We start from the raw sequence: 11929 nt of genomic DNA, 5'->3' as shown, positions 1-11929 counted from the left end.
AATGCGTAGCATTAGCTCCTTTTGAGAATGTGGACATGGTTTCGTTGTGACAAACGAAACATTCAGCCAGGAAGTAGCTAAGTGTGAACATCAGCTGAGCGGAGCCGTGACAGGTCGGCTGGCTGCAGTCAGAGTGGCGTGAGGCTGACCGCTGACTTTCTAAAGTCAAATGAACAAAACCACGATGTAACACTGCGGTTTGGTGTGGATATGTAGGCAGTATCTGGAGTGTCACTCCGACCATTTGGTGAGTTTTTACTATAGACTAAGTGAATGGCAACATCACTGTCTTAGCTAACGTTAGCTAGCACGCTTGCTAACTTACTGCAAATATAGTGACACAAGGCGAGTCGGCGCACTGAACAGTCTTCAGATGTATCTTACTTTTAATAAACCGTCATATAGCTTTAGCATAGCCATACCGTGCTCGTGTAGCTATAGCTATTTATTTTAGACTTTTGGAACTCCATTGGTTTTAATAGAAACGTTGACATCAGTGTCAGCAGACGGGTCTCGTGATGCAGACTGCGAGAATCCGTCGAAAGAATCGCCCCTTTAACGTTAGTAGTTTGCAGCGCAGCAACGTTACTAATGCTACTGTGTTTTATCAACCAAAACTTTGACCGAAACGAGTCGTCCAATTATATAATTGACTGAGTTGCAGTGACTGACATAGCCTAAACGACAGGAAAGCTTGAAATTTAAGTTTGTTGAGGTCATTAACCCTTAACGGTTAATTAGAATGTCTGTGTTAAAATTACACCAGTGTCCTCTTTAGCGTAGAAACGTTAAATTTAGCCTAGTAACGTTGCTCATGTAGGATAGCTACATATTAGACTTACCGGTACTTCCCCTGGGTATTTCCATGTCATGTCACTTTACTTCTACTACCCCTGGGACAAAAACGTATCAAATGGGGCCCGTGGTCTAATTTGTGTCAGATTAGGGGTCCTTGATCAAATTTGAGAACCGCTGGTTTAAACTTCCCAAACTTAAAATTAGTTCCACATTTACCAGCTAAAACAATAACATGCTATTTATGCATCACTTTTAATACAGTATTAAATTGTGTAACGATAACGCTCACATAGATACTGGGTCTTTATTGATTACTTTTGATACTTGAAGTAAGTTTGCTATTAACTGTTTAAATGCGGGACTTCAACTTCTTACAACTTAAAGCATTTTTTTACAGTGCATTATTGCTACTTTTAATCAAACTTTAGTTTGAGATTCTCAGGTTCAACATGTTAGTTGTAATGTGATTAGAGTACAAAATTCAAGCACAATCATTTACAAAGACAGAGCCTCATAAATGTCTCTGGATTATGGTGTAGATTTGAGCCCCAGGTCTCTTTGCAGGTAAATTCAGCTATGGTCAGATCTGTGCACATCCTCAACCCCAAATACGTTCCTGTTGCAGTATAGAGTGTTAACAAATACAGAGACAGAGGTCAGAGTTTACTGCTACTTCTCACCTTCTTTTGAGATCTACTTGTGTTTACTGAAATGCTTAGGAGCAATTATGTTGTTTTAAAGCATTTTTGTAGCATGCACACTCATGTTTTTGCCAATAGTATCTGATTATTCTAATGATCAGCAACTTTAGTTTTGCTTCTGCTTCCTCATAAGTTCACTTAAACCGCAACAACTTAATTGTGTTGTGCTGCAGTTTGAGCTGAAATGGTGACCTTCTGGCTAATTTAACTGACCGCTCCAGGACAAGAGATAACACTCATGGTAAACTAGAGATGATAGATGACACCAGGGTGGAGATGGTATAAAGTGGAGTCATCACTGGTCAATTTGAGAGGGTACTACACTACTAAAAGTCATATGATGCCTGTCATGTGGCTGAGGACCGTGGTATGCGAGAAAGCAGAGTAGTAACTCCTGAAGTCCCTCACATTTTTTTTTATTCTTTGCTGACTGTCTCATTCTCTCTCAGTTGTAGAGGATCACCATAGTGAAGATGCCTCTGATACCAGTTGTGCCAGAGAACCACAGTCATGTTCTGGCAGAGTTTGACTGCCTTGATCCACTTCTGTCTGCTCTCCGTTTAGACTCCGGCAGGCTCAAGGTAGCTTTCACCATCACATGGTCTTATAATGAAATCACACATAGATGATTATAGTAGCTTATTATTTAATGTCTTTAACGTACTACAGGGTGAAACATTACTGATTAAGTCTTACTACAAACAGTTATTTGTCCTGTACCTCATGTACTTTGTGCTTGCCAAACATAAACCCCAACAGCTACTACAATAGACTTTAAAGGCAGAAAAATATCCAGCCGATTAAAACATCAGTTTGTCTAAGTCTTACGAGAGGTGGCTATACAATGAACGCAAATTACAACATGATATCAACAAAACTTTGTACGATCTACTGTTCATGAACAGATGAGTAAACTCTTTGTACTCTGTGTTACAGTGTACCTGTCTGGCAGTGTCAAGGAAGTGGCTCGCATTAGGAACATCAGCAGGAGGGTTGCACCTGATCCAGAAAGAGGGCTGGAAACAAAGACTCATCCTTACTCACAAGGTAAGCTGTGACTGAGGGCCTATTGTGCAGAAACGCAGGGTTGACTGTTGTCCTGCTGTTAACTGATACAGCTGCATATAATAAGGAATACATTGTTCGTAAGTATCGGTTTCTCCTCATTTCTTTTTAACTTCTAACCCATCGTGCACTCTTGTTCAGGAGGGATCTATTACTCAAGTGGCGTGTTGCCCTCATGATGAAGACTTTATTGCTGTTGCAACAAGGTTAGAGTCTCCATGAAGTCAAGAAATCACCTACATATCTCTGTGTTTAGTTGTGTTGCCTGTATTGTTCACAGTGTTTCTCCTTGCTCCAGTCAGGGTCTGGTGGTGGTGTGGGAGCTGCAGCTGGAGCGACGGGGGCGTCCAGAGAGAGTCAGTGTGTCCTGGGAACACAGAGGTCAGGCCATCACTGCACTCTGCTGGGACACCAGCACACTGAGAGTTTTCGTCGGGGACACAGGAGGCAAGGTGTCCTTTCTACGTGCAGGATCCTCCAAGCTGGGCAAGGTAGTGACTGCTGATTCACAGTGGAAATGTTTTGTTTCCTCAATAATAATGTTTATTTATGTATGGCTTTTGAAAAATGTAAGGCACTTTCTAGTTGGTGCACTAGTGAAAAAGCTCTTAAGAAATATGCCCATAATTACTGGCTGAGAGTTTGTTTTTGTTTCTTACACTTCTTGTGGCCGTTCAACGTGATCCGGTGTCACTCGTGGCTGTGTTCCAGTCCTCTTGATGGACCATTTTTTACATATTTATTCATATAGATGCCATTAATACTAGACATAATTTTCTTTGTGTCTAGGGGTCAGCATTCGTTATCTTCCCTGTTCAGACCGTCACCACTGTGGACTCCAGAGTGGTTCAGCTCGGGTACCAAGATGGCCGCCTGCTGGTGTCTTCGTTGAGCCGCTGCTACCTCTGTGACACAGAGAGGTGAGTACCAGCATGGCTACTTCTCTTTAGGGCGAGATACTCTCAGAGGGCCCATGTTAATGCCCTCATATTGGTTAATATTGTCCCTACTAAAGTGTCCTTTTTCATCCCAATGGTAGACATACAGTACTAATTTTGAAGAAAATGTTAATTAAATTGGGCTCTGTCAAAAATGTTCCAATCATCTTGCTTACTCCTGAAAATAATTCCTGAACAGCTTTCTGCAGTGGTGTATTTTTCTGTCTTTACCTGCCTTCAGGGAGAAGTTCTGGCGTGTTGGAAATAAGGAGCGTGATGGGGAGTATGGAGCGTGTTTTTTCCCTCAGAACAGGGGGTTATTAGTTGGTCAGCCGCCCCTGCTGTACTCTGCCCGGCCGGGGTCTCGAATATGGGAGGCCAGTTTTAATGGAGAGGTTCTAAGCACCCATCAATTCAAACAGCCACTGGCCTGTCCTCCTCTACCTCTCATCACTTACAAGTACTGACTGTTTCTACTTTTAAATAGTCTCCTTTAAAAGGCCAACCTCCTAACCTCTTTTGTTTTTTAATATGTTATTTTTTTCCCCTGTTACCTGCAGAGATGAGCCACAGTACAACCTAGTGCAGAAGAGCCCCCAGTCAATTGCCTTCCCTAAACTGCTTTATTTTGGGTAATGTTAGATACAATTTATATATTTTATTATCTGAGTTGTTAGGCTTGTCGATATCATTTATCATATGCACATTATTGAATTAGAGGCAAATATGTTAATTACAGACAACATCCATCAAAAAACATCCCATTATTATTAAATAATAACTGCAGATGAGTCTATATCTTGAATAACTGTACACTTTATTTTTTTTGTGTAGAGACCAAAACTTGCTGACCTGGACTGATTCAGCTATTTATGTCTTCACACCTCAGAACGGACAAGTGCTTCTGTGGACTGAAGTCAAAGGTGTGTTTGTGCTGCTTCCCCCCAAAATACTAGCAGTGATCCTTTGGAGTAGTTTAACAAACAGTTTATTCATAAACACAAACACAAGCTGTAAATATGTGAACGAAGGACCACTAGTCATTATTATTAACAAGGAAAGGATTACAATATTGATCATAGACCTTTTGTTCCTGTTTTGATTTACTGTAAATTGATCCAACCTGTTTTCTGGTTTTGCAGACTTGGTTGATATTGCAGTCTACCGCAACGAGCTCTTCTGTCTCCATGGCAGCGGACGTCTGTCCCACCTCTCTTTGTTATCTGCTGAGCGCTGTGTTGAGCGTCTGCTACGGAGGGAGTCCTGGCCTCTAGCTGCAGTGGTCTGCTGTATGTTCCAGCACACAATCACCACCAGCAGGGTAAGATGGCTGCCACTGCCATGCTAACTGGTTTTGTTTTTTTTGTGTATAGTGTAGATTCCAGTCTTATCTGGGCTAAGATGTTCATACAAGTTTCTGACTTCCTTTATCCCAACGATAAAACACAACATACCTGTAAACCTGAGGTGGTTTACCTTGAATGGCCTGAACATCAAAAGAAGCAAAAATGTGCAGGTGCTAGATAGGGCTCCTTTTAAGAGTATCGTTAAGAGTATTATTATTTGTTTATTATTATTTCAACATACAGGTAAAAAGGGATTATCTCAGTAGTAAACATCATGATCTTCTTAACACAACACATACATAACCTGACTTTACAGAGCATAGTAGTTTGTATTAAACATACTGGCGCACCATATGTCCTCAGTGAGTCTGGGTTTGTGCAGATGGTGAAAACCAAATGTGAAATGTGCATGCTACCGGTTAAAGTTTGAAGTAAATCAAGCATTTTAGAAATCAGGAATCTTAACTAGATTTGTGTTGATACAGCATTACTGACCGCCTTGTTCGTCATTCCTGTTTAATTCAGGCCAGGAAATCAATTCCCATCGACCGCCTTGAACATCTCAGGTCCCAGCTCAGCTCCAGCACACACCTGGAGCTGACTGGCCAGCTGGAGGAAGTCCTCACCAAACTAGAACCTCTGGACTCCGCCTCCAGCAGCCGTAGAAGTAGCATCTCCTCACATGTAAGTTAAAGTAACTTTCTGTAAATGGTGACCACCATAACTGTAGACGATATGCATCCCACTTCTTTACTTTTCTGAATAAATCCACATCAAACAAATACATGCTTTGAATACTGGTCATTCAATACATTTTAAATGATATGAGCATGGCGCTTCTGTAAATCCATATGCACATGTAACAAATGAGTGTGCTAATATCAGATATGTCATTGTCTAGGAGAGCTTCAACGTCCTGGACTGTGGAATCTATCGTGTGATCAGCCGCAGAGGAAGTCAGTCTGATGAGGAGACGAGCTCCCTCATCAATCAGTCCATGTCAGAGGAGGAGCGGCTCAAAGAGTTCAGTTTTGTGCAGGAGGATGATCAGGTGGATCATGGTAAGAGATCGTCAGCTGCCAAGTGAACAAATGCTGTCACTAAAAATGCCTGCTTTCAAAAACATACTGTATGAAATTGTTATTCAAATTTAGTTGTTTTTTGTCAATACTGCCTCCTTAGGGCGACTACTTTACATTTTATAAATAAACAGGTAGTTTTAAAAGCTTAATATAATAGTTACTAATATTAACAATTATTTAATTAAGTAGTAGCAGTAATATAACAATTATCAAATGGAATCCAGTTGAACAAGGCAGGGGCTTTATTCATACAATATTAATTAAACAACCATAGCAAACCACTTACACACACTGTTGTTTCTTTGTTCACTCTTCTGTTTTTGTCTCTTTCTGACTCTCTTCCTTTGTATATAATGTGTGTGTATATATCCGCAGGAACAAACTCCTTTTCTGCCTCTGCTGAGTTCAATGTGAAAAGAGAGTGAAGTTATTTTCAGTTTTATATCTACCACTCTATTAAAATACCTGAATACAAAAAAACAAAACATGGAGGAATAATGCCAAAAAAGTTATTTGTAATTAGGAGCATCTCTAGCTGCTGAGAGATTTGTCAGTATAAACGTGAAAATAATTTTACTCGTTGACTTTATCTCTGTTTATGTCCTAATGATCATGTGTACCTGTTTCTGATACCGTTTTGTATGTTTGCCACTAAAATTTTGTTTTGATTTGAAAAACACATAAAGTCATTGAATCAATATTGTTGCTGTGTTGCTGAGCTGAATGATCACTGACAGCTGACATGCTTTACAAATACAATCTTCACTTTTCCAAGCTGTTAATATCAAGTTTCTTGTCTGTTCCATTGTATCACACATATATCACCATTTTGGTTCTAGGTTTTTTTTTTTTGCATTGTGCACTATTTAATCTATGTTTTCTCTATAGTGGTGTCTGGCACCTTTGCTCCATCTTCTTGCATTATGTCCTCTGCCTTTCATCATTCCGCTTCAGTACACCATCCATCTGTGTTTGTCCTCTGGCTCTTGCCCCCATCTTTATTCAGATCCACAGAGCAGTGAGCGTATGGAAGCTGAGCGATCTGAGCAAGGCCTGCAGTTCCACCTGCCCCTCTCATTCCGTCCCAAACCCCCTCGCATCGCATTGCAGGCCGTAAAAGACAGGTGAACATCCAGAGAAATAAAGGACAGACATGCTAACAGCTTTTAATACAAGAATGTGTCACAGCAGACATGAAGACATTACGTTGTCATGTTAGATAGCTTTAGGTTTTATTCAGCAGTGATGAAATTATTTGTGGATTGAAACTACAATAACTATAATTATTCAAGTGCAGCTGTGCTTTTAAACGGCTTACTTCCCCTTTCCACTGAAGACCCACATATAGTTTTTTTTAATTAAGTTTTTCATCTGTGTAGATCCATGTGGCAGGTTTCATTTCCAAGCATCAGACTCAGTCATTTGTCATATGAACCTGTTTGTAGTTCTGTTTGCCTTTCTGGTTGTTAGATTGTCAACCCATATCATTGGTAAAAGGTTGTTATATTATTCGATTTTTGTCTTTTTCAGTGTTTCTAGTTTTGTTAAGAAGACAACAGAGAAGATCAATACCCTCCAGATGAACTCTGAGCTCTGGCAGCGACCTGAATTCAGAGAGGGCGGACAGGCCGAAATGTCGGCCACAGTTCCATACTCCGAGGAAATGGACAATGAGTAAGTACAGACATATAAAAGCGGACTAAAACCTGTTTCTACAACACACTGATGCATCTGAGCTGTGTGTTGTACAGAAATAAGTCCCCACTCATTTCTTCTTTTCTTTGTTTTATTAGGCCATAGTTTGGCCTAATAACTGGACGTAATAGTTAAATCAGAAACCAGTGAATTTTATATTTGTCGTCACAGAGTTTATGATGAAATGCCTAACACAGAGGCCAACATGCAGGAACTTCGATCAGCGACAGAGCGAGCTATGTAAGTGCTTCAAACAGTTTTGATAGAATTCCAACTGCAAGATTTCACAGCCTTTTAGTAGAAACTGAACTTACATACTCACATTTTCCCAACTTCAGCTCCCAGATCCAAGATCCTTTGGTGCTACTGGATCCAGTCTGCCTGAGAGAAACTCTGCTGGAGTGGCTGGCGGTGCTGGAGCGAATACTCGGACCTGAAGAGCACGGGTCAGCTGCTGTGGGGGATTCAAATGTGGATGGACCAGGAGAGGAGAGGTGGGATTATCTAAACGCCTGCTCAGAGCAACAAGAGGAGTCTTCCTTCTCATCAAGAGAGCCAACAGAGAGCATCACAGAGGAGAGAAAAGAGTCTCCTGAGCTCGGAGAAAAACAGGACCAGTGTGACTCCACTGAGAAGGAGCCTGAAGTTTCAGATGGGAGCCCTCCAGATCCTGTTCGACTGGTGTCTCCTAAACCTTTACCATCGGATCTCCTGTCTAATCTCACCCAGCTAGCAACGTTATACATAGAGCTAAGCTGCTTTAGAAACCAGGAGAATGAACAAGCATTGGGGTGTACAACTTTCCTGCGCAGCTACTTCTTTCTGCTGGACCAAGAGCGTGTGAGAAGAATGTGTCTGCTGTGTTATCAGGAACAGCCGGAGGTGCAGAGCTCCTTCACTGAGGCCATGCTAGGTCAGAAGCTTCTCTTCAAATGTCTGGTTTATTTTATTTTTGTATTCCTGTTGTTTTTCAGACACACTTAAACAAGAAACAAAATAGTGCACTTCTGCTATACTGAAAATAAAAATAAGTATAAGTAATACGATATGTTTTAAAACTGGATCACATTTCCACATATTAGTAAAAGAAAAGCCCTTAAACGTCCGAAACTCTTAATGTTTCAGAGATTAAAATCTGTGTAGCTGTTCCCTTGGAATTATAAAAAGTATTCATACATAATTTAACCATTTTTAAAACAAAAATATTTTTATGCAACCATATCCAACACTAATACTTGTTCGTTTCAGACCTCATCTACTAACTAAACATTTAAATCATCTCTAATATCTTAAAATTATTTGGAAAATCAATTGTTGTCGTTCTCTGTAGATCTCACTCAGTCCAGTAAGGTGGTGGAGGTTATTCAGAGAGGTGATTTGCTGAGATCACTGCGCAGTCTGCGAGAGCTGCAGCCCTGGAGTGCACCTCCTCTACTTGCTCACTTACACAGGTCAGTACTTGTATTTCTTTCTGGTCAGCATAGTTGTGATGGACCTTGTAAAGTAAGTTTGCTATGTTGTTATTATGCAGGCTGTATGAGAAACACGGGGAGGCGGCTGTACGCTCGTTTACTCAGTTCTATCCTACGATAACTCCTGCTGATGTAATGGCCATGGCTCAGCAAAGCCACTTCCTGGCATACCTGGATAATCTGGTCCAATCACAAACTGAGGAGGACAGGTACATCTTTAGTTTTATCTATTTGTAAAAGACAAAAAAAAAGACTCCCCTTGTTGCTAAATTTTTACATTGATTTCTTCCTTTAGGTTGTCATTTTTGCAGTCCCTTCTTGAACCAGAATCTCTGAGACAGGATTGGCTGGAGCTGGCACTTACCCACGATGCCCCTCAACACTGTGATACTCTGACTTCTGATGGACAGCCCAGGTCTGGTTCTGTTAGTGTGGGAAAAAAATGCAAAATAAGATTTATGATCCTTTTAATTCATTTTTAACATTTACTTAAAGGCCCAGTAAGTTTTCAGTTTGAGGCTAGAAACCAAAAAATACACCTGAATGGATATGAATTAAGCCACTATCCTGGTTCACTTCTGGATTCTATTTAGGCCACAACAAGGTCAAAAGTGAAAGTGAAGTATAAATAAACGTAACTGTGAATTCATGTGACTCCTCCTGCAGATGGCATTCTCATTGTTTCAGCTGGGGTTATGGACGCCTCCTATCTCTCCTGATTCATCTTCCTGCAGACCTGTCTTCCAAGCAGAAGATGGCCGAGACTTGCCGCAGTCACGGGTACTTCTCAACAGTCTTTTCTTTTTATTCTTTTTTTTTTTTGCCGTTTATGTTTGTGAGTTTACATTGTCATATATAACCTTCTGTATAATGCATGTGTGCAGGTATTGGACGGGCTACATTTACCTCTGCTGTGAGCTGCAGCGTCGCACAGAAGCGTTCTCCACCATCTGTCAGCTGGATGACTTAAGCCTGCTGGAGGAAGCTGATGGTAAAACTTACAGGCAGAATCAGAATTATAATATTTTATGGTCTGAGAGGAGAGTTCATAACAGTGATGTTGAAAACCATGTCCACTATGTCAAAATCCAGTGTACCGGTACATACACATTATACTTTAGTACTACAGAATGTAACTACCCACTGTATCACAACACAACACAAGTTATAAGACTGCAAACATTACAGCTAATTACAATTTTTATGAATGTCTATGTAGACAGGGCAGACAAAACCTCAAAACAAACCTATAAAATCTCTTTTTAAAAGAAATGTTCAGAACCAGTTTGGCTTTCAGAATTCCACTGACAGTTGGGTGAACTGCTTGATCCAAACAACGGTTCATCCTTTTTTGGCACTCAGTGTGTAGTTATACATCAGTAAAAATCCAGGTAATTCAACCTTATTATTAGTAGTAGTAGTAGTAGTAGTAGTAGTAGTAGTAGTAGTAGTAGTAGTAGTAGTAGTAGTTCCTTAATGACACTGTCTGCACTCATTGGAGTGGTTTCTCTGGCAAACACTCAAATTAAACTCACTCAAACTAAATGACACTGGCTTCAAACGTATTTGCCAAAAAGAATAAAGAGAAAAAACACACTATCACAGTCTAATGTCTGTATTGTCCCTCTGTTATTTTCCAGGTGTTGCGCCTCAGACCTTGGAAGAGTGGAAGCTCTTGATCCAGTTATCTCAGCGGTGCAGCGGTGAGGGAGTCTCAGAGCAGGTCACAGGTGTAAATGGAAGCAGCTGGTCCAACGGCTCAGCAGATTGTGGTGGAAAGATCAGCCCAGAGAACCTGACCCTGATGCTGGCTCGGACAGCCGGGCCTGACCGCGCCATGGCCGTCCTGGAGGAATGCGGAGTGCAGCTGGTCCTTTCGCCGCACTCCAAACTAGTCTGTGAGCTGCTGAGAGTCACTGAGAAGAGGCAGAGGTGGGTGAGGGTGCCAGTTATCAAACACAGTATGGGAAGGAGTTCCAGCACTGTTATTCAAATATGTGTTTAGTTGTAGACCACAATAAAAATCAACCAAACGCAAAATTCTTCAGGTGTTCTTGTAGCTCCTCTGTCTCTTTTGAAGGCTTGAAATATGGAAATGCTATTTTAATCTATTGACTTTATTAAATGTGCCTCTTGAAGAGAGCAGAATAAATGGTTTGAGAGGTATTTCAGTGGTTTGGAGTGTGTGACTGTTCTGAAATGAGTCCAGGGACTGCTTTTCATTTTTTTTTTTAAAAGGCCTCGAGAATCAGTGTAATGCGAATGGACTTCATTTGTATGTGTTACAGTACTATACACTGTTGTTTTCTGTTTCAGAGCGATGATCCAGACGATGCTCGAGCGCTGTGATCGGTTCCTGTGGTCTCAGCACGCCTAACTAAAGATCAGCTGCAGCTTCTCCACGCCAAACAAGATAACACTGTATGTAAATGTCCTGAGTAACTGCTGTTGAAGCTGCAACTTAATTTATGCACTGTAATATTTCTCAAAGCTTCCCAGTTTAAATTAAGGTATTTATCCTCCCATTGAAAACCGTATTATCTCTTGAACATTTTTATGATTTAGGTCAAATGCTTTTTTTTGCATGTACAGGTAATCAAATATCACTATGACAAAAAATGAACTGTATGAACAGTGAAATGTTCTAACCAGGTAATAAAATGTGAATAAACACTGTGTGCATTTTAGTTTTTGTTTTAAGAACAAAAGGTTCCTGTCAGCATGATGATAGTCAAGCCTGGTGAATGTGTATTTTTTCCCCCATGTATGGATGTCAATAACACGGGGAAAATCCACATTAAGAGCAAAGGACAAACACGAGTGGCTCTAATC

The 11929-nt window shown here is 40.7% G+C and overlaps 1 protein-coding gene across 1 annotated transcript; it reads left to right on the top strand.

The window, feature by feature from the left end:
• The first annotated feature begins 61 nt into the window (after positions 1 to 61).
• On the top strand, positions 62 to 11773 carry hps5 (HPS5 biogenesis of lysosomal organelles complex 2 subunit 2). Its single transcript, XM_039808691.1, has 23 exons — positions 62 to 247; positions 1949 to 2080; positions 2436 to 2546; positions 2706 to 2770; positions 2863 to 3055; positions 3354 to 3484; positions 3744 to 3962; positions 4063 to 4134; positions 4337 to 4425; positions 4645 to 4823; positions 5374 to 5532; positions 5750 to 5909; positions 6937 to 7054; positions 7461 to 7604; positions 7797 to 7865; positions 7964 to 8538; positions 8956 to 9076; positions 9157 to 9306; positions 9393 to 9512; positions 9764 to 9877; positions 9982 to 10088; positions 10738 to 11029; positions 11414 to 11773. Exons 2-23 carry the CDS (start codon positions 1973 to 1975, stop codon positions 11472 to 11474), a joined length of 3357 nt encoding a protein of 1118 aa, XP_039664625.1. The 5' UTR covers positions 62 to 247; positions 1949 to 1972; the 3' UTR covers positions 11475 to 11773.
• Positions 11774 to 11929: the final 156 nt, after the last annotated feature.

The sequence above is a fragment of the Perca fluviatilis genome, chromosome 8, assembly GCF_010015445.1.
Source record: "Perca fluviatilis chromosome 8, GENO_Pfluv_1.0, whole genome shotgun sequence".
Lineage (NCBI taxonomy): Eukaryota > Metazoa > Chordata > Actinopteri > Perciformes > Percidae > Perca > Perca fluviatilis.
This window is presented reverse-complemented; position numbering and strand designations above follow the sequence as displayed.